Raw genomic sequence first — 24571 nt, forward strand, 5'->3', positions numbered from 1 at the left:
TGCAAGCTCATGTTTATATAAGTATGGATTTGAGAGCTTCACAGTCCAGCTGTGCAGACTAAACATTTATTACACTGTTTTCGGGTGTGTGTGTGTGCCTGTGTTGCCCACTTCACATCACAGCCGCAATCGGATCTCCCCACTATGCTGAGAACTGGGTGTATTGAGAGGGGGGGGGGACTGCTTGTGAAATGCTCTAAGGTAATATCTAGACTGGCTCGACCTCTTTCATTTCAACTGTAATGCTCAATTCGGCTATTAATGCAGCTTTTCTGCCTGAGATGTTTATGAGACTTGACATAAGTGTGAGAAAGAAAAGGCAACAAAAAATGAAATGAGAACGAGAGAAAAAGAGAGGATGAAAACAATCTGGATTTTTTCCATTCAGCCTTTTTCCACACCCCCCTCCTCTTGCCTCAGTGGTTACGTCTGACTTCAGGTCCAAAGAATCTGATGTAACTGAAATGGAGCTATTAAGGAGGTGCTTTTTTAGCCTCTTACACATAACGTTATGGGGGTTTTACTGTAACAGGGCTTTTCGACAATGGAAGTAGAAGAAAGACCCGCATTGACCTGTTGATTTAAGAAAGCTGGCCCTCAGCATTTCTTTCCTCCTTGGCTCAAAAAGTGCGTCAGTTCAGTGTTTTTATTCTTTTATCCTTTTCCTCTGTTTTTCCCACACAAGACCTCCTGTATCTGTGTCAGCGCCGCTCTTCCTCTCTGTTGCCATCTCAAGTATTTGGACAGCTGTGGCTGCCTGTGTGTATTACAGAGGTTGTGACCCTGAGATCTTGTTTAATACCCGGCCCTCTCAGGCTAATTGATGGCCAGGGCAAACACAGTCGTCTGCTGCGCGTGCGCAAGTGTGTCTAGCTGTGAATAAACACCCAGGCTCACATGAATCTACTTAAGACTTACCTCTTCACATATGCGCTGTAATGTGGATGTTGTAATGGTGTATTCTGTATCACACTAGCTTCACATGTTACCTGGTTACCTGCAGATTTTGCATCATTTGTCTCAGTAATTTGAGACGTCTGTTTGTGTTTTCCCTTTCAGGTTATTCTTTGTGTCTGGGAAAATCCTATTTGTTCCGGTTCAACCATCCTGAGGAAGCCAGCAGAATGAAGAGCATGCTTCCCCAAAAGAGTCCTGTATCAGCTTTAGCCTACAACACAGGTACATCACACAAGGGGCTGACCCTGAGCTGTGCTTGATCCCTCTTTGGTTTGTCTCCTCTGTGTCTTAATTTTGCCATTCCAGAATATACATGTAGGCCTTTTTGATTATTACTTTACTGGCTTTTCACTTCTTTGCCATCTTCAGTGCTCCATTAGATCCAGCTGCTGATGTAACATCTGCTGCTCTTCTCACTAGTCACTTCACTGTTATGTCAGTATGGAGTTACAGATAGTCACACTCCAGATGGGTTACATCCAATTGGAGGACCACACTGACCCAATTTAACGACCTGGTTGAACCATAAAGAATGTAAATAAATTCAGATTTCAAAGATTGGATGTCATCTAACTGACTGGCAGGGGGGGAAAAGCGGAGAATGCATGTGAGCTCAACTTTTCTGTGCACATTAACCATGGCTGCTGCCTGAAAGTGGTGGGAGGAAAGAGTCAGTGTTAGGGTGGGGGCAGGTGTTTCTGTCAGTCTTCTCATATGTCTTTCCCAAATGCACTTTCACACACATTCCAAAACCTAAAATTCAAAGCATATTGGAATGTTTTGGTTGTATGGTGTCTGTCCATTGCCACGGCGATACATCTGGACTCTGCTATCTCTTAGGCGATTTATCGAGTGCTCGAGGCTGCTGTATTCAGTGGAAATCCCGCTCTTTAAACAGGCAGAAGGTGCTTATTTCTTCCACAGCTTCACGCACGTGTGTTAGGAAAGATTATTATTATGGGCAGAGATATTCTTCACCGTCACCAACCCTTATTTTAAAGACGTCCAACTAAAGACAAGGCTCCCACACAAACACAACTGAATATGTTGGAGCAGAACAATCATGAAAGGAGAGAGTTGATGCACACCAGCCCTCCGGTGTAAATCTGCCCATGTATGGACACAAACACCCTGTGTGTGTGTGTGTGTGAGCATGCCTGCATTTTTCTAGATCTTATGATGTCTTTCACCTTCTGCCTCAGTTCACTCCACCATGTAAGGGTTTGACATTTTCTCACACAGGCTTATATTCATCTATAATCTGTCTATGCACTTTTAGGTGCTCCAGGTTCTCGCTTTCTTTTACACATGGAACATACAGGCGGAGCCACAGTTGCAGGAAAGTGTATATATGTGTATGTGGGTGTATGTGGTTGTTAAACACTGGGTGGTCTAAGTTTGAACATTGTAATAGCTCCTTTTCCACATAAAGCCACAGATAATTTTGAAAACTGGGCAAGGTTTGAGCACATTACTTTACCCTAAGTGTTTTCACCTGCTTGGCCTTTTTCAGAAGATATTTACTGTTTTCTTTTTGGAATTTTGCACCAAAATAGTACCGGAGCTATCAGGCAGACTTACTTATACTTAGCATTGCTGCCAATCTTAGCTATGCTATTGAAAGAAAATGATAGTTTATTTGTAAATCCAGCAGGAAGGAAGTAAAAATTGACTCAGCTGAGGTTTTGAGAAAAAAGACCTCCTCACTGCTGAAGCTACTTTAAATAAAAGACTTAAGGAAGGGCGGGGGGAGCCTCATGAGGGTATTCCAGAATATTTTGTGGTTTATCTCATCTACAAAATCCTATACTGAGGAACTGAACTCGAGTTAAACTGTTTGTCTTGGATCTAATGGATGGTTTTGTGTGAATGTGTATTTGCATGCAGTTTGTGTGTGTGTGTGTGGGACAGGATTGTTTCCTATTCTCAGGGATAGGGTTAGTTGTGGATTGTTTGGTTTGAGTTTGTTCTGCCAAGGGTCCCATTTATGAATAGCTGCAGGTTTAACTATACATAAATCTCTCCCTCTCTCTCGCTCTCTATTTTCATTCGCCACTCCCTCTTTCCTTCCTCTGTCTTCACCTGGCTCTTCACACATAATTTCCATATTTGTTCTCCCTGTTTCTCTTTCCTCTTTCTGTATCTACTTTTCTATCTAGTCGTTCGATAGCTTATGTTTATGTTTAACCTAGCTTTCCCATGTTATAGATTCATTTTCTTTTCAATTTAATCTCTCTCCCCGTCCAGACTACCTGAAGTTTAGCAGTGACTATAGCCATGCAGTTGTGGGTGGCACCAGTAGTGCTAGGGGCATGCGATCAGCATCTGAGCTTCGGGACTTGATGGACACCCTGCAGCGTAAGAAAATTGCCCTTGAAAACAGCCTGAGAGCCAACGGGAATGCCAACCCCTCCTACTTCAGTGTGACACAGGTTGGTCATCCTTTAGCTCCAACATTACCTCTCAGGGCACTTTAACAGGGGTTGTGAATGATTCTAGCTGATATTCACTCATTACATGAACCAGTTGTTACATCGTTGCATTCTGCATTGTGTTCTCCAAACACAATTCTGCACATATTCATCAACACATACATCAATATCAGTGTTTCTGTAATTTATATTACACTGTAAACACTTGAATCTAATAAAGCCTGAAAATGATCATATTTGTGTATTTCCATTTCTTCATTTGTTTCTGTCTATAGCTTCCACAGGAGAACTGAATTCTTATATATTTCTAATCATACATTTTTTTCTTTTCTGTCTCCCAGTCTCCCCCCACCACACCTGTCTCCAGTCCTGCCACATCTTCATCAGCCTATCAGGAACAGGCAAGGCGTTTCTATAGCTCCGATCGTCCTTCTTTGTCCTTAAAATCTGCTCCCCCTCTTTCCCCCGGGCGACGTTCCGACCCTTCTTCTTCTTTGGCCTCGCGCTCTTCAGTTGGCCGCAGTCAGGACAATTTTAGCACCAGCGATAGCCGACGACTGCACAGTCAGAGCTCCTCTCCTTTACTCTCCACCTGGAATGGTGGGGGATCTTCCACTTCTGTTGCCAGTAGTGAGAACTATCTCCTCTCTCTTCCTCCATCTTCTTCCTCATCCCGCACTCCATCTTCTGGGGGCGCTGCCAGCATGCCCTCTAGCCCCCGTCTAGGACGTCGCACCTATGGGAACCAGGGGAACCAGGGGAACCAGGAGCCGACGCCCACTAGTCGAACCAGGAAATACTCAGCAGGTTCGTTGAGTGGGATGACAGCAGGAGGACACAGCCGCTCACTGCCACGCCTCTGTCCCTCCCCGTCCCCCCGTGACAATAATAATGGAGTGCTAACTTTGTCAACGCTGCCTCCACGGCGGTCTGATACTGCTGGGGATTACAAATTTAGCAAAGAGCATTACAGCAACGGCCAAAACGCTGACCTCAACCACAAGTCTAGTCACTCCAGTCAGCAAGCTGCAAACAGGATTAAAGGCCAGACCACAGCTCAAGGGGAAGGTGTCGTGTCGATCTCCCTCTCTTCCCCTAGGACCTCCTCCTGCTCCACCTCCCACTCCATCTCTTCCACATCCACATCCACTCCACCAGATGTAACAATCCCATCCAGGGCAGGGGGCTCCTCTTCTCCTCGTGTTGCCAAAAAACTCAGCCTAACCTCCACCAGCTCAATAGGCTCCATCAGCTCTATAGCTTCGAGCCCTCCAGAACAAGAACGGCTAAGCAGCAATGACGCCTCCTCAGGAGCAGAAATGTCTGTGGCGGAGAAAGAAACACCAGGAGTGGGCCTTGAACTCACCGTTGCACCGGGACTAGGACTTAGAGAGAGGAGTTCTTCATTTGGGAAGGCCGGCCTGGAAACTGGAATTGGTCTGGGGGAGAGGAGGCAGTCATTTGGCAAAGCAGGGGTGACCCCGCCAGGGGGGTTCAGGGAAAGAAGGGGGAGTATCAGCTCCCTAAGTGGGAAGGAAGAACTGACAGACTACCACCAACGCCAAAAAGAGGAGAGACTCCGTGAGCAGGAGGTGGAGAGACTGGTGAGTTTTATTGCTTTTAGCTTCTGTATTTAAAGCATTGTAGCTGCTGTTTGTACTGTGCCATTTAGTATTTGCTTTTTTTTTGACTTATCATCATAGAGTGCATCCTCCAGCTAAGCTTATTCAGATAGACTGAATATAGGCAGGAGAGCAGGGTGTTTAAGGTTTAATGTTATTTTGTGCACGCATACAAAGACACCAAACATGGAACGAGTGTAGGAATGCTTCCCTGCTCCTTGCGCTCTCAAACATACTCTCCCAGGGAGCTTAACACAGGCGCACAGTGAGGTTCACCACTTGACAGGTGCTCATGGCAGTTAGCCCATACTAACAGCACTATTCTTAACCCTGTACTTGGATTGTGTGTGTGTGTATATGTGTTCATATGAGGTTCATGTTTATGTCAGTCATCTGGAGGTCCACCCAGTGTGGTTTGCTGTGCTAAGGAGCCACAGAACACATCAGTCAGATGTGGGTAAGAGAAACCAAGAAGATTACAGAGTTATAGTGTAGCAGGTGGATAAACACATATTATCAACATATAATGACAACCGATCTCGTGATCCCTCTCTTTCTATTTCTCTGTTTCTCTCAGCCATGTTCTCACAATTAAAGTGTCTCAGTATCTCTGATTTAAAGAACACTTTGACGGTGGCTTTTGACAAGCCTCCACATTCTTATGAGCGTGGTTTTGAGCTTTCATGATGTGAAGATTTTCTCTTTTGCCGGTTTGAAGATGGGGGAATGAATTGTGTTGCAGTGTTGCACTTAATTGGGTTGAAACTATTTCGACTGCCTGTTTTAGTGCGTGCCCTGGTGTTAAATATCATCGATGATCCACATTATACAGGGAGTTATAATCACGTGCATCTCTACTTTAATCAGATGACTAAAGGTGAGATGTAGCAGCAATTGTAGTGTTTCAGTCTAGCCTTATTGTCTTGTATTTGTCTGCCCCCTAGTGGTATCTTTAGAAAATAGAATTCTGAAACAAGAGACCGCTAAAAAAGAAAGCTGAAATTAATGTCTGTGTTAATTAAAGGCACACAAACCTTTTAAAAATGAATTTAAAGCAAGGCGTGTTGTCCAAAAATTTCCCAGCTCGTTTCCTGTCTTTCGCTTCTTTCACCGTCTTTCATTTTCGTGCTTTCTCCAGCTTTCCTCTCATATGTCCGTGTCTTTGTCCTCTCTTCTTCTTTCTGTCTCTTGCTCTAGTTGACAGCTGATTACTATAGAGGCTCCACAGAAGCTTATGCCCATTAGAATAGCGCAAGGTGACAAACTGACACGGACACGTTTTGTGCCAGCTCCTGGTTCATGTTACGTGTTATAATTGGGGTTTGTATGTGTGCATGGTAAAATGTGTTCGATGCTTTGTTATATGTGGATTCTGACATAACTGTTTAACTAAGAAGCACTATAAAGTGAGTGTTTCGTGCTTTTCCTAAACACACAGTTAACTATTTCATGATTTTCACAATCCAAATGTTACCTGGATCCGATTCTCTCCTTGTGAAGAATTCCCTGGAAAGCATCTTGTTTCCACGGTGACATTCATAGACACATTCCTACTTTGGAGTCAAAGCCGGTTCTTGTGCACACTTATGACCATGGTTGACAGCTGACCACCTTCTCATTAGCTCACTCTTTCTCTCTATCACTCACACACACACACCTCTGTCCATTTCCCCCCCTCTCTGTATCTAATATTACTAACACAGGCTGGCTGTGGGGCTCATATACGTAACCCTTGAGAGAAGTAACTGCTGAACCTGCAAGAGGGCATTTTTGACTCTCTGCAGCCTCCGTAGTGCCCCACATATAGCTATGCACTGGCAGGGAGAAGTGCTCACTCCAGGGATTCTCAGTGAGAAGAAATGTTTCTTCTAAAATCTGCAAATATTAGACCAAATTAGATCCACATACAGGAGAGGGTCATGCTGAATACTAAGTAAACGCTACTTTTCTTTATTTTGGACTAAACGGAAAAAGTTTTAGAAGGACTGACTTCTGTGATGCTTCCCGAGGTAATACTATTATTTAAAACTTGACTAAGCTCAATACTATAGGGTTGCATTGTATTTGTGTAAAACTTCAGCAACATGTCAACATTAAAAACGTGATCTTAAATAGTACTTGCCATTGCATGCACATAACCCATACACGTGTGTGCCTTTATGTTTGCCATCATCTCAGGAGCGACAGCGGCTAGAGACCATCTTGTCTCTTTGCTCTGAGCTGGGCCGAGCTGAAAGGGACGGAGGCGCCGCAGCCACAAGCTCCACTTCAGCTGTTGCAGACCTGCAGAAGATCAACCAGGAGCTTGAGAAGCTGCAGCTGACCGACGAAGATGATGACACGCCTTCTGTCTTTTCCGACTCTTCAGCTGTTAGTGGAATAGTCGGAAACGGGCACACGACCTCCCCTGGATCGGAGAACGGTTACTATGATGATGACCTGCAGGTACGACGGAGGCGTAGCAGCGGTCACCGAGACAACAGGGCCGAATCGCCTGCTATCAGTCTGCGAAGCTTTGCCCCCACACCTTCACCACGTGCACATAGGACAAATGAGGTATAAGACACAGGACACTTATTTTGTGACTGTTAGAACTTTATGCTAACACAGAAATGCCCTCCATGTGTGAGTGCAGTATCACTGAGGTGCTATCAAGAGCAAAAACAAATGTTATTTGGTGTATAAGATGAACTAGTCTACAGAACCGTGTTTGTTCAGTAGAATCATATAACTTTTGACCCTCATTCAAAAAAGTAGGAGAAAACATAAATTTAAAAAAATATTCCGGTAGTATAAAATAAATACAGTGAAATATGCAATGCCTTGATGGTCTACAGACTTTAGTCACTCTGAAGACTTCATGCAAGAGAATATTCTGTAACATTAGTCTCTGTTGATTTGGTAAAATGATAGATGTATGTTTTTTCTTCTTCGTGCACCTTTGACCTTGGTCATCTTACTAAAATATTAATCAAGATTTATGCAGGAAGTGTTTAGCCCCCCATTCATCCTGGAAAACATAACAGTGACAAGGATCCCTCCTCCTAATACTTAGAAAGTATTGACACAAACATCCTACTCAACACAGATGGGACATATTTACAGTCCATTTATTAGATTAGAGCATGCTAAGTGTTAGCATGAACTGACAGCAGGCATTTGTGTGTATGTATGGAGCCCATACGCTTTCCTTTCCATTTGTGGCATCAGTGATTATTATTACAGGTCTCGCAGATATGTCAATGTAAGTGCATGTTAGCAGGAGTTAAATCAGCGACTACATTGATGATGATGTTACCAGGCTCTAGAGGATGCAGCTCGCCATCGTGGACAGGACACGATCCCTTCAGAGGAGGAAGTGAGGCGCGTGGAAGAGGAGAGAATCCAGGTCCTGAACAACATGGAGGAGCTTGAACAAAAGATCAAAGAGCTGGACAATCAAATTGAGGAATCTGCCCGAGAGGTATATAGACGATGATGATATTTACTTTATTTATTGATTGATTTATTGTCAAGATTAACAAAAGATGAATGAGAATGTTTTGATAAAAGCACAGATATAAAGTATTGGTTTAAAACTGAGCGGTGTGTGCGCGTGTTTTTTTTTTTTTTTTTTTAAAGGTCGAGGTTGAGCGAGCTCTAGTTGAAGCTGAGCAGGAGTCCGAGATAGCAGCTCTTCAACACGAAAAAGATGCTTTAGAAGCGCTTCACAACAAGATAGCTGACCTAGAGACCCAATCCCAGCAGGAAAAAGAAAAGGTATTCAAGTTGATACACTCAGAATGGGATGCTTACAGACCTCTTTATCATCTGTAATCCAGCTGGGTTAAAAGTTAGAGGTCCCTTTGAATATGCTTAACTTTGCCTTTGAATACATATGGTCATCAAAAGGGGAGAGAAATACACATTAACATATGGAAAAATTCTTTTAGGTGTTTGAAAAGCCATCTCCATTCACTCATACAGCCTATATTTTTACTAGCAACATGGCATTAAAAATACATAGGCAACTGAGAGACCCGGGCGGTAGGTGTTAATCCTTCTCATGCTCTCTCTGGTCCAAATATATATCTGCTAAGACTGTCCGGGGAGTAGCGGTCATCAAGTGATCCTGTTTGGCAAGTGTAGGGAAGCAAGTGTGCCTATATTTTTTCTACATTTATAACACCATATGATATTATTGACAGAGTGGGAGGTGTAAGCGGATAAATGGACGGTATTTCTGGTGTGTATCCGTGTGTGTGCGCGTGCTTTGGTTTGGCCTGTGTTCGACTGAGTCCTGGACTCACTCTGAAATTTCCATGCACCGGCATCTGCCAGCGGAAGAAGTTAGGGAAAGAAAAGCGAGCGATCGGGTAGATGCGTGTAGCCCCGGGTGTTAAAAACTGGTTGAAGAGCAGATGAAGTTGAGTGCTTGCACATATTCTAGGTGAATGTGTGTTTTGTGTATTTTATAGAAAGAGCCATCAGTGTGATAGTTAACCTCTGCTGCGCCATTCCATACATGCCCGTTCTCTCTTCTTACTTAATCATTTCAATCATTTGCATTCATAAAAAAACGAATAAAACGGCAGAAGTGAAGTCTCATAACATCATTAATCAGTTTTCCATTGCGCTCCCTCCAGCTTTCCCTCCCTCCCCACCCACTAGGCTATCCGTACTGACCTGGTCGCTGTAGTAACTAACTGTTGCTCCCCAATCCCCACTAACTCTGCCATCCTCTCTGTCCTTTGTGTGTGTGTGTGTGTGTGTATGTGTGTGTGTTCGTCTTTTTGTGTCTATATGTACACATAAACAAACATGTACATGGTGTACGTCCTCGTGTGGGAATGCGTGTGTGCATCTGTGTGTACGTACGTTTGCCTGCCAGGCGTGCAAGCTGCTGCAGGCAGAAAAGGGCAGAGTAGAGAGGTTGGCTCAGATTGTGTGTGAGCAGCGCTCCCAGCTGGACAGCTGTCCTGAAGCCACCAAGGAGCCCCTGCAGGAGCAGCTAGCCAGGGTCAGTACACACAAACACACACACATATGCACACAAACACACGCACATACATATATTTAGAAAAATATAGTGGAAGAGCCAATGGAAATCATGCATATTCGAGAAAGTATTCAACATAAATGTGACCGCTATATCGGCAAATACTAGCACTGACTCTAAACATTTGTTCACATGACAGACTCGTTTATATAATGTTTGCTTACTTGCATGAGAGCATGGCACACTTTCAGAGCTAACGTTCATTCTCAATCATTCCCTCTTTATGTTTTATATCATCTCTAAAGTGTCAGGCTTTGGTACCTGTTTGGTTCTTACAGACTCACTCTGTTGGGTGTAATGTCTAAAGGCTTCACCTTTTGTGTTTGATGAGCGACTGTTCTTTGAAACGACTTATCAAAGAGGCGGCACATTTAAATCATCTTCACTTTGGGGCGAATGCTTATGGTGTGTGAAAGGCTGCATGTTTAGCCAAACGGTAGTGATGTGTTGTTGCATGTTTAGTGTTGATGACACACACATTAGAGATTTCACAGTCTGGTTTGCACCCGTGTCTACGTATGTTATGGAATGAGACGTATTTGATAAACGATTATTTGTCGTATTTGAGTATGTTGGCATTTATTTGCTAATATTAGTAGATGCAGGTTTTTATGTGAGAAGGTTTCTTTTATGGACACTTGCACGTATACTTGATGTTCTTTCTCTAATGTGGTGGCTAAAAAAGCATGCAAAGTTTTGGATTAGTGGAATTTTTCTTGTTTTTTATTGCAATTTACGGAGTTCAAGTTTAGTGAAAGGGTTTGTTTTAAGTTTAGGAGAGCGCAGCATCAGCTTTGGAAGTAAGTTTAGCCATGAAAGACAACCCATATTACTACATTTATGCAGATTACCACCTATTATGCCTGTGTTACTTTCAGGTCATTATTAGGGCAATGCCAGACTGCAGGATGTGCTACAGTACATTGCTGTACTCAAAAAATAAATAAAAAAGAATAAAAACATCAGTAGCAAAGGAAGACTGACTGCTTGGTCATGTGATCCTAAGGTACCAGCCCTAGATCTTCAGATAATTAAAGCTCGCCACAGCGGTCTGTATCAAGCAGGTTTAAGCTGTACTGCACAGGGTACTGTGCTGCTTTGACTTCAGAAATCATACAGTTACTCCCAGTGACAACTAAAAATTTGTGAGCAGTAGTGTACACTTGTATTATCTATTTCATTGTGTGTATCAGGACTGCGAAGTGCTTGAGGCAGAGACAAAGCGTTTTGAGGACCTGGAGTTTCAGCAGCTCGAGAGAGAGAGCAGGCAGGACGAGGAGAAGGAGACCCACACCCAGCAGCTTCTCCGGGAGATCGCAGACTACCAACGCAGCACCGTCACCCGCAAGGTATCAGCTCTCTTCTCGGTTGTTTTTGATTTAAAAATCCAGCCTGTTTAATCTGCTGTTTGAAGCTGAATTTGCTCTTTAAATGTCAATTTGTTTAGATTTGCAGGGTTAACAGGAATGTTTGATTCATACTTTCTAAGCAGGCTAGAGGCGCTTGATAAGTTTGTTCCGCTCTCCCTCTCGCAGGAGCGTCTGTTAACTCTGAAGAAGCAGTCGGCGCAGATTACGCAGCAGGTTCAACGAGAGAAGGAGAGCTTCTTGAAGGAGAGGAGCAACCTTGAGTCCATGCTGCAGAGAGTATGGCAGATTTTATGTTCGCATGTGCGTGCTGTGCTCTGTATTAATGATGGGAAAAGTTCATTTTTGTGTCTGTATCTGTCTGCCAGGAGAAAGAAAGCCTGGCTGTGCTGGAAAGAAAATACGCTGGCCTCACCGGTGGACGGAGTTTCACCCTGAGAGAGGTTGGTGTGATTGGCGGATGCTGTGGTTACTTACGAGTCCTGGAACGGGCGATATCCTGATTTTAATGGCTATGATTTCCTTTTCCGCTTGCTAGGATTCAGTCTCTTTGGCTGATGTGTGTTGCTCCCTCCTTTCTTCTATTTTTCTCAAGAACGCAGAGGTACTTTGCCTTTCTGAGCTAATATTTCCCCTTTTGTGTTCCACTTTATTTTTGGTTTCCATTTTTTCTCTTTATTCCCAGTCGTCTTCTTTGTTTTGCCACTGTAGCCTCTTGTTCTAACTGCTAGCTCTTGTAAAGCACTACTAGAAGTTCCAGAAATTTGAGATGAAGCTTATTTTTATACGTCCACGTACTGTATATTAATGCTGACATAATCTTGTTAGTGTGTCCTTTGTCTCATGTTAACAGTGTTGTGTGTAAATAACTTATTTCTGAAATTGCCACTAAATTTTTGCATTGTTCTAACAACTAATTTCCACGGCTAACTCACTTCCCGCTATGCCTCACCCCTTCTCTCTCCACATGACACCTTGCAGGGCTATGTCACAGTCAGTGAAATCAATGAGCTTTACTCACAGCTTGGGCAAGACCCTAAAGCTGCTCCTGCCCCCACTCTGACCAAAGCCTCTCCTGAGCCCGAGGCAACCCTTTCCCCTGATGAGGACACCCCCAAACCAGCGGAGGATGAGGTGTGTGTAGTGGTGTGACGGGTTTATCGTGTGTAGATAAGTACGCCGAGGCGGATGGTGCAAAGTGTGCGGCTGGTTCTCTCCCCCAGCTTGTCTTCCTGTTTCTGCGCTCATTTCAGCTTTCTGACAATGTTCCTTTCTTTTTCCGAAGCTCTGTCATTCTTCCTCACCTGCCGACTGTCACTCCTCTTCCTCCTCTCCTTCTTCTTCCTCCCGTCTAAATCCCCGCCCCCTCCCAAAAACACCCTCTGTGCACTGGCCAGAGAACATGGTGACATATCGAGACCCTTCCCCTCTCCCAGACTCCCCCCCACCTCCCCTTCCTGTCAAAAAGCGCCATCAGCAACACAGGCAGGTAATGTGTGTGTGTGTATATGTATACCATATTTATATATCTTTGTGGGGACCAAAAATTGGCATTCTCCTATACTTGTGGGGACTCCCAGCCATTATGGGGACAAAATGCCTGTCCTCACCCAAAATGTGTTTTTAGTGTCAAGGTTACAATTAGGTTACGTTTCAGTTTAGGGTAAGAGTTAAGGTTAGGCATTCATTTTTGATGGTTAAGGTTAGGGTAAGCGGCAAGGGAAAACATAATGTCAATTAGATGTCCCCACAAACATGAAAACACGACTGTGTGTGTGTGTTGGTGTGTAAACAACTGTGTGTTTATTTTTATATCACAAGCATATTACATTGAAACTAGATCCATCTGTCTAAAGAATAAAATTATTGAATGTGGGTTAAGAAAGGGAGAATGCACTTCTGCCACTGTGACTTATTGATCCTCCAGCAGATGGCGCCAGAGTAAGACATTTTAAATCCTGCACACCAAGACTTTACGTTACACTTAAAGTATGGGGACATTGATATATGACTGAAAGTGAAATGAATAATTTAAATTTTTGGTAATTGTGTTCATGTTTTCTGTGTGTGTGTGTCTCATCAGCATTTCCGTCTTCTGGAGGAGAGGAAGAGGTCTGAGAAAGAAAGTGGCTCACATCTAAGTGATACATTACCCTGGAAGAAAACTGCGACCGCCATGAATCCCCAGTTTATGTGTGCAACACTCGGGCGCAGCTTCCCCACAAAGGTACAAACAGAGATGATTGTGCATGTAAAAAAAAAAAAAAAAAGTGACAGCAACTTCCGACTAAATATGATTAGATTATATTAGATTAAATCTAAAGTTGATTTAGTGTGAAACTTTGTGGTGTTTTTACAGATGGGAGTTCACAGAGCATCTTATTTTCCTTGACATCAAATGCGAGATGTGTTCATATGTCTGCTCTTCTCTTCCTCCAAAGCGCTGACATTTTGTCACGTTTTCATGAGAAACAGGGAGCATGGGAGCTATTTGTGATGTGCATGTCTAACCTGGATCACTTCCAAACTCGTCCCGCCTTTCTGCGCAGCTTAATTAGTTCTGATTGGATCTCATTTTATTCACTGACAAATGTGTCAGTATGTTTCATCATAGTTTTTGTCCTTGTGCATTAGTTTTTGTTTAGTTATCGTCTCGATCTTCATCAGAAAACAACGTTTTTTTACGAAAACTATGGTGGAAATGATTGGTTTACAAATTTACCACTAAATGTCAGACTTGGTCTGTGTATCACTTTTCGGCTTCACCACTTGGTCTTTGAGTTATAGTGTTTATTATAAATAGAATATGAAGCACCCATTTCTTCTCTGTCTTCTTGATTCTTTATAGTCCCATCAGCCTCTGGTACAGACTACAAGTTGTGGCAGTATTCTTCCAAGAATCCTCAATTTATCCAATAAGGAAAGTGAATCTCGACGTCTGCATAAAGGTAAAACACACACACACAAATACACTTAACTTCACTTGATCTTACTCTCTTTTTTTTCTCTCGTGTATCACACAAACACACAAAACCACACTCATCGCTGAGCTGGGATTTGAAAATGCACCTTATATGGAGACAATATCCCAGCAAGAGGCTTTGTTTGTGGGTGTGCACCTCATTGTGTTTTGATAAATTCCACATTTGCTTATCTGTCAGTGGAGGAATGTGAGCGTTCCATCACTTCGTGGGGATTTACACGAGCTGTTGTAACGTCTTCACTGTTAAGAAAATATGACACACAAGAGTGTAAAGCGTTTGCAGTCTGTGTGGATGTTTGCTGTTTGGCCCAGAAAGATACAGGATGCCACCTGAAGGACACCATGCCTCCTCTCCATAGCAACCTTTTGCATAGGCATCGCTATTATAAATTTAATTTAGATTTGCACCTACTTAGACATAAGAATAAGTAGTTTAGTCTTTCATAAAATAATTTTTTCATTGCCCTTCAGACAACAAATCAGTATTTTGGGGGATCATTTTGAAGTACTGTGTGTCTCATGTTATAAGTGTACTGTCGTTGCTTTCTGGGAACTGGCACATGTATCTGATGCCTTGGCCCCTTTAGTCCCCTGATCTGGCTCATCTGATGGGTGGGTCTAGTAAACAGAGCTGATGGTATCAGTTTTTGTGTGTGTGTTTCTTCCTGCACCAGGAGGTTTAGTTAGTCTCTCTTTAAAGTGTCCGCACTGTAGATCTGTCATCATTCATCCGTCAGCTTCATGAGAATATCTTTTTGTCTTTCCAGAAGTTTTTGGGACAGTTTCAGGCTGCTGTTTTTATTCATTTTTAAATCTCAAAACCTGTTTCTGTGCTTGTTTTACAGAAAATATTTTTTCCTCTTTATTTTCCATTTATTTTGTGTGCTTGAGTGTCTTACTGTTAGGCCGCAGTTTCACCTAATCGTAGCATTAAGGCCTGGATATATTTTTTCCCGGGACGTGTGAGTACACAGTGTAACGGTGGCGGGGCATTGTAATCAAAATTTGAACCCGTCCGGGCAGTCTGTCCCAGAAGAAGTTACACCGACAGGTAGAAGGCTTGGGTTAATGCGTGGGCAGGAGGAGTAAGTAACCTTGGTTGCTACTGGAGAATTCATCCTTTTTCGTCTTCATTGCGTTTGTGTGTATCCAGGTCAGCCGAGCTCCCGAGCTGCTTCTCAGACCAACGTCTACCTCGATGCCTTTGGGTACCGTGAAAACCAGGCCTTTGACACAATGAGTGTGGATAGTAGTGACTCTATTGAAACCAGCATTTCTGCTTGCTCACCTGACAACATCTCCAGGTAGGTGACACAAAGGCCTGTCAGCAGTGTGTATGCGCTGATGAAAATAACTGTTAAAGACGTCTTTAGAATAAGTTGAAATGGGACAGAAAGTTGGATGAAGTGGGGAGGGCTTGCTAGCAAAAAATTAAATAAAAAAAGAGTTTCCTGCCTTTCATGTTCCCTCCTTGGAGAATAGGATGTGTAGAACTGAGCGTGTAGCATGAGTTAAGGGGGGAGGACTCTGTTGATTAGAGTTGTAGGGATCAGCTTACGGAAGACAGAAAACATAAAGGGGTGTGTGCGCGGGTGCCTTTCCAGTCAGCCCCCTCAGGTTCAGATTAACTGAGCAAACCAGCATGAGTGTGGAGGTCCATTTAGGGGTTCAGCCCCCCGACTGGAGTAAAACCATGTGTGCCTGCTTTCCCTCAATCCTTTTTACATCTTTTGTCTCCCCTCCTCTTGTTTCTCTGAATGGTATGGTCTCGTTCCAGCAGATTTGAAACCATTTGCAGAGTTACATCTCTGTTTTGCGCGTTTTTATTCTCAGTGTGCTTTGGCTCAGATTAGGCTGCATGAGGTTATATTGCACTGGAAGTCACGTTGGGGAATGTGGATCAGTTTTATGACAGAGCTGGAGTTTTTTTGTTAATTTGCAGTGATGAGTCCTGTTTCGGGAGATAGAAGTGTTAGAACAATTTTTTTCCCAAGTAGTCCAGAACTCGAATAAATACATTTGGAACTGCATGGGTGTGTATTGACAATGAGTGCAGTTACCTCTCGTCGATTGAGGTAAGAAAAATGCCATCGGTGGTACTGTTTAATTCATATTTGACTTTGGTGATATGTTGATATTCATTCATAATTAAGTACTTTTTCATTTAATAGTAACAAGTGCTCTAATTTCTTTCAAAATGATTCGACTTGTTACTGTTTTTGGATTCTTTGCTGGTGTTTTGTTGAGAAAAAGCATCTGGAAACTGATGAAGAAGACAATGAAAAAATAGCAGAGTGGGGAAAAAAAGAGGGTTTTTTTCCCTTTTGCAAATGTTCTAGTTTTTTTGTTGGTTTTTTTTCATGCCCTCCCTCCCGTTTCTTTTTTGTCCTCTCTGCACTCGGGCTGCTCCAAATTTCTCCACCCTGTCTCGCTTCCTGATTTGTTTATAGTTCAGTCTGATGTGCACCATTCTTCTTAGCACTGTTGTGACATCAACACCGGGTATTCATTTCCTCCTGGATCCAGATAAGAAGAGGTGTGTGTGTGTGTGTGTGTGTGTGTGTGTGTGTGTGTGTGTGTGTGTACATTGCTTATGTTGCTTAAATCTGGTTACACGGTCTTATTTTGGGAATTGGCCTTCCCCTGAGTATAAAAAGGCAAATTCCAATAACAGAAATATTTAAAAGGTAGTGCTCAGACTTGGATTAAGGTTAGGGTAAAGCAGGTTATGTTCAGGGCTTGGGTAAGGTTTCATAAAATGAATGTAAGTCAGCACGGCGGTGGTACCAGAAGTGCATTTGTGAGAGTAAATAGACTTGGCAAGAAAATTAGTGTGAGAAAAAGAATTACTGCTTGACGTGACAGAGAAATACATACATAGATCCTTTCGCTGTGATGTCAGGAGTGAGTGTCATGTGTAGACCATATGCAGTTTGGGAGACTCTAAATCAGACAAGGCCTCAAAGACCTAAAGAGATAACATAGATGGTTTGCCTTGGCAACGCGGCCTCTTTTCTTAATGGATTTCCTCTTTGATTTAGCGCGCACACACACACACACACACACACACACACACACACACACACACACACACACAACCAGTGAATAATCAGTATTCTCAGGACAGTTTAGCGTTTACTTTGGAATGTTAAACAGAGTTCTTCTTTTTGGCTGTAGATCTACATGTGTTGTATGCATGTATGTACACACACTGCAACCATTCATCGACCAACTCGAAAAACTCCATTATGAAAAAATCCTCGATGCAAGTTTTTCACTTTGATGTTTTTTTTAATCCGCAACTCTTTAGGGCTCAGTTGTCACCATGACTATGTGAGCGTTTCACCCACACTAGAGACTACAAATACAGCTGCAATAGAAGATGTAGATGAACTGTTTAAATTAGGCAGCTTACTAAAGCCGTCCCACTTTTTATCACAATGTTAACTGCAGGGGTGAGTCTAAAGGGGGGCATGGGGTGTTCTAGGCCATATTTATTTGAAGACTTTAGTACCATGACTTTGCAGATTTATAGTAATTAAAGTGTTTTATTTATTAAATGGTATTGTATATAATATTTAAAAATATAAAAAATAAAAGTGCTAAGTTGCACACTGAATCATTACTAGCATTAATTGTTATTATTAATTATTAACAGTTATACCAATAAGAATGTCACTTTTATGCTGACATGCTAGCTTCTCTTCACTGACTGAATATTTACTATTGCTCAGTGATAAGACATAAGTATTTCTAATCCGATTACTTGATTAACTCGAGTACTAAAACAATATCGATAGCTGGAGCCCTATATTGGATTATAGTAATGCCGACATTCATCAAACAATTTCAAAGAAAAGTCCAAGTTCATTGATTTTCTCATGTCGCGTGTTGGTGTACCCACTGTTTTTTTTTTATTAACTCGCGAGCTGCTCCCTTGCATTTTTGGAAAATCCCAAAGTGGGTTTTTTGTTTGTTTTTCTATAAGTGTCAAGTGTTTGATGTAAAGCAAAAGGTACATTATTTTCTATAATTGTTGCTGTATGTGCTTTTTGCGCTGTAGTGCCAGTACGTCAAATGTAGCCAAGCTGGAGGAGATGGAGCGCCTGCTGAGAGAGGCGCAGGCCGAGAAGAACCGCCTCCTCGAACACAAGGTCACTATTTGATTTATTCATATTTTCACATTTTATTTAATGTTAGAGAGATATGTAGCGTTAAAGCCAACATGCAGATCAGTCGAGTATCTTTGTAATAATTCCAAACCTTAAAGATAGAGGTGCTACTTCATTTGCCCAAACTGCAAAATTGTTGTGTTTTTTATGTGTGTGTCATTAAATAACCTGTGACTGCATCTGAATCGTTCTTAAGGAGCGGGAAATGGAATTTCGAAAGCAGGCCTTGGAAGAGGAGAGGAGGAGACGGGAGGATCTGGAGAAAAGGTTACAAGAGGAGACCAACAGACGCCAGAAACTGATCGACCGCGAGGTGAAGCTTCGAGAAAAGCAGAGGGTGCAGGTAAGAGGTCTGGGAAGAGTTGTGGATAATAGAGGTTCTTTATCCAAAACATACGTATGAACTTCAAGGGAACTAACCTTTTACCTTCTTTTGACAGTGCACTCTGTCTTGTTTCTGTAGCTTACTTTTATACATTTCAGACTAGGGCTGGGCGATATGACCCAAAATTCATATTTCGATATTTTTAGCTGGATGGCGATATACGATATATGTCTCGATATATTTTTTTTTAAAGCCATAAGGTAAGAACAAAAAGACAGTTCTTAGTCAAAGCTGTGTCCCAGATGTCACACAGGCACTTTTATTAACATACAGCATAGATGTACATGAAGCAATTACTCAAAAAGAAATTATCAGCATTTATTAAATAATAATGCTCCATAAATAAAAGAAAACAATGTTGTTTTTGTGCATAACAAAAGCTCAAAATTGTGCAGTCAAAATGTAAACTAAAAGACGATGAGCATAATAACAAAGACAGATTTCACAGCTGCTCTGTTCCCAAGTTCTACTGCGTGACTGACAGCCTGGAGTTTGAAATCCTCTTTGTAACTGTGTCTTTTAACACACACAATACGGTAATATTACGTTGAAGCACAATACGTATCACTCCGCGAGGCTCCAGACTACGGTAGCCGTAATGCTCCGACAATCCATCAAGCGGTGCAACTTCGTAGCTTACCAAAGTCGTACTAAAACATTTTTTGACAGATTGCTGAGCGCCGTGTACCACATAAAATCGGTTCGCGGTCAGATTTTAGGCCATGCAGCTCCTGTGGGCTGCATGTCGTTAGCGCGGTTAGCTCGCTAACACATTGACGCCGACCAGCCCCACGCACGGGGCGATCCGCGGTAACTCGTTAACGGAGATTTGCCGTGTTCACCTTGTCGTTGCCTGCAGGTGAAGCTGTGGGGGAGGGGGAGTTGTTCAGTGAAGGAGAGGCGAGGCTGAGTGAGTTTGCGTAGAGACAAAAGTGGACGAAAGAGAGGCAAACTTGCTGCTCCACAAGTATAATTATAATGTAACATATCAATATAAACGATATTGTCACATCTTACATCTCGTATGAAGATATATTGATATTTTTAAAAAACTCGATATATCGCCCAGCCCTATTTCAGACATACTTACAGCACCTCCTTCTGCATGGTTTTAATCATGTCTGTGTTGACAGTTCTCATAGTAAGCTTCATTTATCATCTTTAGTTCTTTTTCCCGGACCATCAAATGTTGGCAGCAGAACAAAGAGAGAGAAATACTCTGATGTTTCCTAATGTATGACTTTCTGTAAATCTTTGTGTTTTATAGGAATTTGGTAAAAACAAAAGAATTCATAAGAAATTATAAATACATCTTTGTCATTACATTCTCAAATGATTCCTCTCCCTCAAGTCCCGGCCTCTTACTCGGTATCTGCCTGTGAGGAAGGACGATTTTGACTTGCGGGCTCACATTGAGTCGGCGGGCCACAGCCTAGACACGTGCTTCCACCTGTCCATCTCTGAAAAGACCTGCCGAGGCTACTTGGTCAAGATGGGAGGCAAAATCAAAACGTGGAAGAAACGCTGGTTCGTCTTTGACCGCAACAGACGCACACTATCCTACTACGCAGGTAAGGACAGCACACACTTGCAACCACACTCAGCAAAGTCTGATTAAAAACAATTAAAAAAAACTCTCTGTGTAGATAGAATCACACACATAAATGTTAAAGTTGTGTATTTCTTCTAATTTGGCATGTACTCGTATGTTCTCTCCAGACAAGCACGAAGTCAAGTTGAAAGGAGTCATTTACTTCCAAGCTATTGAAGAAGTATACTACGATCACTTGAAGAATGCACACAAGGTATGCATTCTCCAACGCTGATACAAAAAGTGCATCATAACTCTTTCTTCTTCATTCACAATTCATTCTCTCTCCCTCCTTCAGAGCCCAAACCCCTCCCTGACCTTCAGCGTGAAGACTCACGATAGGGTCTACTACATGGTTGCTCCCTCTCCCGAGGCCATGAGGATCTGGATGGATGTGATCGTCACAGGCGCTGAGGGATACACTCAGTTCATGGTGTAGTGAAGCAGATGTACGGGCCTCATGTTTTTTTTAATGCTGCAGTCCTTTGTGGGTTTTGAAGACAAAAGTATCAGCTCCTTATTTTCCTCCTGGATGAAGCTTATGTGCATTTGTGTTACACAGATAACACTTCATGTTGTGTTACAGAGCTCTCATGTGAAATTGCGGGCAGATATTGGACAGTTTAACAGTTTAAGCGTCTTCAGAGAAGAATAACGTTTTTTTGTTCTGATTTTTTTATGTAAGTTAGAAACATTAGTTAAACCAGAGCTGACTTTGGCCTCTATATTATGCCCTACAGTGTTCAACATTTTATACAAACTATACATATTTCCAATATTTCCAAAGAAACGGGGGGAAAGGCATTTAAAAGCATTTGTACATTATGAAATGCCTCATAATCTAGTAAAGGTGTATTTTTTATTAAATGAATTCATTTCATGTATGATTAATGGGGCATTCTCAGGTCTTAAATCTGTGCGTGGATGTGCATGCATGCATCATATGATCATGTGTGAGTATATACACATGTGATGAATTGCCTGCTCTGTGTGCGCGCGCAGGCACTCTGTGCACATTGCCTATTTACTATGGGCTTTTCCTGTAGCTCCAAGGTGCTGTACTTACACGGTAAATGACACTAATATTCCAAACCACACTCGCACAAACCAAACTAATCAGCCCTTCTCTGAATGGATGCAGATGCCGGGTTTACAACAGTGTCAGCATAGGTAACGTGTTAATAAAACGCCAACGTATTTGTACATTTTGCCTGCTAATTTCTTAAATGTTATGACATGTATGGTCCATTATCAACTAAAGATGTGTGTTTGTGCCTTTTAATCACATTTTAAATATTTTTTTAGCACTACATGCATCTACGTACAAAACGCCAAAGTGGTGAGAAAGTACGCTAGTGTGGAATTGCGGTCCTGGATGCTTTTTTAAGGAAGAACTTCAGCAGGATGAAGTTTTATTGTTAGAAGTCAAGCAGACGAAATCTATGGTACACACATTTATTTGTCCTAAGGTGGCTGATTACTGTGCTGCTGCTTTAGTCCACTACATTTCATTACATTGCATTTATTACCACTAATTTAATGTGTTTTATTTTTTTAATGACTATTCCACTATGATCACTAATGCTGCTTTATGCATTATACTCCACACTGCATTGGCATATTTCTGTCCGCTGATAACTGCATTTATAATCTTGCCTCCTGTGTTTTTGCGTGCTGACCAAGCTTTATACATATGTGATACAATGTATATTTGGTTTCTTTGCTTTGAAATATCTTTTAAGTGGAATATTGTCTGTTTCGACATGACGTGCCGAGCATATTTTTACCAAACTAATGGAGTTGTCACAGAGGAAGCTTTCATGTGTTTTAATTCATCCAGTATTTTTATATAATTAATTTTTATGTTGATTTTACTGTATTTATGCCAGTACCATTGCATGTATCTTAATTTTGTATTTTCATATGAATAATAAAAAAGAATATATAATAAATATAATCGTTTGTGTTGTTTTTGTCTTGAGGAATTCCTTTCTATGAGAACAGTGAAGCTGGAGCATTTTACAGGTTTCCACCAGCAGTATTTCCAACTGTGCTGTAGTGCAACCTGCCACAGATCACTGGGATAAAGAATCACAGACAGTAAAGACAAGAAGTCTTTATTTAAGTTCAGCTGAAATGTGTTATTACCTGTGTGAAACTCCTGGAATAAACATCATATGTGTCTGCACTCTCATTTGTCCTATGTTACAGTTACAGTACAGACAGGTGAAATCCACACAGCCAGCCCAGAATCAGGGATGCACCTACCTTACTCCACCAGCCTAAACTAAGCTCAGGACATCTGTTCCAGTTCATAGATACAAGGCCTTACTAAGTAAAGCACACTCCCCTAATCCGCCTGACACAATATTAATAATAAATATTTTGATATACCGGTAATGACACAAAAGAAAATAGTCAAGTATCATGCAGCAGAAAGACGTGTCTGAGATTTGTAAGAAACTACTTAAAAATTTATTTTTTGTGTGTGGATACACCTGCCTACATACCTGGCTGAAGGGGGCGTGGCTCCACCTCAGCTCCTCACTGAGCCATATTACAATGTGTATAAAATATCTGTGGCCTACAAACTATTACACACACACTGTGCTCACATGTTTTTGCTTTCACATTAGCTCGTCCAGGTACTCTCGGCACAGAAATATAAGTGGAGGAAAGGGTGTAGTCGATTTGGATCGGTTACCCATGATTCAATGCGGACATTAAATAAGTCAGACAGATAGCAAGGTTTGTATAAGTGCTTGGCGGAAAGTTCTCTGTGATTTTAGTATCCGTGATTTATTCAACCTCCGTATTAAAATGCAACTCCTCTGCCCTCACTTTTTTTTCACACACCCGTATGTAACTGTATGTGACAACAGCGCCCTATTTATAAGTCTGACTCTCATAACGAACGTGGTTGGTCCGAAGACAGTGGGATGTGGCACTTCCGCCCGAAGACCCACAAAGAGCACAGTCATCGTTCGCTCCGTGGATCACCTTGTGGCGCCAAATGTGAATCGCGGTCTCGTTTACGCGTTTGAGGTTCTCCTTGTGGATTTCTATGATGTTCAGAAGGTGAAGCTCAACCACGTCAACGTGTTTGCGACTCACATCTGGGTCACGGAGCGGCTGATGCCTGTGCTCCTTGTGCGTCTCTCCACTGTCAGTATTGATCAGCCTTTTACTAGCGACAGGCTAAAATGATAATATTACCGGACAGTGAACAGTTACGTTTATTACATGACAGCTACAATGAAAAAAAAATTGTCTCACAAATGTAACAATATTTTCTACTAAGGTAACTTTATTTTATTGTAGTCAGCTGTATATTTATCTTCATTGACCCACTGTATGTGACTGAAAGCTGATTTGAATTCCCAAATGGATCCAGGTTTAGGGGCATGGAGTTTGAGTGCCGCCATGTGGCAGCCATCGGTACTGTCACAGAGTCTGCTGAGATGCAGTACTGGCATGGTCAAATCTAAAACACGGCGGCTAATCTAGGTTGATTATTTATTAAACTGTCCGTGTATCTGCAGTTTGAGTTGCCTGTACCACCCCCGACAACTGAGGAAGCGATCCTCAGGACTTTCTATGCAGGCGCTGTGGAAAGCATCCTGGTATGGGAACAGCTGCGTTAAGGATCAAAAAGCTCTTCAGAGACTGATCCGTACGGCAGAACGCTGCTGCAGGACTGCTCTCCCCTCCCTACAGGACATCTACACCAGGAGATGTTGGTCTAGAGCAGCTCAGATACTGAAGGACCCCTCCCTTCCCGGTGTTGTCCGGCAACAAACTGTCCAACTTCTACAATCAGGCAGAAGGTTCCGCATCATTCGGGCAAGAACGGACAGACTCAAGAGGAGCTTCAGCCATATTCCATATAAATCAGGTAACATACAAAAATAAAAATAGCTTCAAATACAGTCATGACAATAAAAGAATATGACTTTAAGTACTTAACAACATTACTTCAGTTATAGTGCACCAACATCTCTTACACATTAGCACTAAGGGAACA

At 42.2% G+C, this 24571-nt stretch overlaps 1 protein-coding gene across 6 annotated transcripts in view; it reads left to right on the forward strand.

Moving 5' to 3' along the window:
- phldb2b (pleckstrin homology-like domain, family B, member 2b) overlaps nt 1–22486 on the forward strand; it is a 37628-nt gene extending 15142 nt beyond the window's left edge. For 2 of the 6 annotated variants that reach the window (XM_086305961.1, XM_086305964.1), the window contains 19 exons: nt 1060–1179; nt 3205–3389; nt 3731–4993; nt 7190–7567; nt 8313–8474; nt 8633–8770; nt 9882–10010; nt 11243–11398; nt 11585–11695; nt 11785–11859; nt 12398–12550; nt 13500–13643; nt 14265–14364; nt 15553–15703; nt 18463–18553; nt 18768–18914; nt 20308–20527; nt 20676–20761; nt 20846–22486. In XM_086305961.1, the coding sequence (XP_086162087.1) occupies nt 1060–1179; nt 3205–3389; nt 3731–4993; nt 7190–7567; nt 8313–8474; nt 8633–8770; nt 9882–10010; nt 11243–11398; nt 11585–11695; nt 11785–11859; nt 12398–12550; nt 13500–13643; nt 14265–14364; nt 15553–15703; nt 18463–18553; nt 18768–18914; nt 20308–20527; nt 20676–20761; nt 20846–20986 (3950 nt within the window). In that variant the 3' untranslated portion in view covers nt 20987–22486. Of the gene's footprint in view, nt 1–1059; nt 1180–3204; nt 3390–3730; nt 4994–7189; nt 7568–8312; nt 8475–8632; nt 8771–9881; nt 10011–11242; nt 11399–11584; nt 11696–11784; nt 11860–11954; nt 12021–12397; nt 12551–12701; nt 12906–13499; nt 13644–14264; nt 14365–15552; nt 15704–18462; nt 18554–18767; nt 18915–20307; nt 20528–20675; nt 20762–20845 lie in introns of all 6 variants that reach the window. The other 4 variants (XM_086305965.1, XM_086305966.1, XM_086305963.1 and 1 more) reach the window with 4 other exon arrangements.
- The last annotated feature ends 2085 nt before the right edge of the window (nt 22487–24571 follow it).

This window comes from Aulonocara sp. 'chitande type north' Nkhata Bay, linkage group LG9 (genome assembly GCF_057382095.1).
Source record: "Aulonocara sp. 'chitande type north' Nkhata Bay isolate Kocher_YH1m ecotype deep benthic linkage group LG9, A_spYH_male_GT1.1, whole genome shotgun sequence".
In the NCBI taxonomy this organism is placed as follows: domain Eukaryota; kingdom Metazoa; phylum Chordata; class Actinopteri; order Cichliformes; family Cichlidae; genus Aulonocara; species Aulonocara sp. 'chitande type north' Nkhata Bay.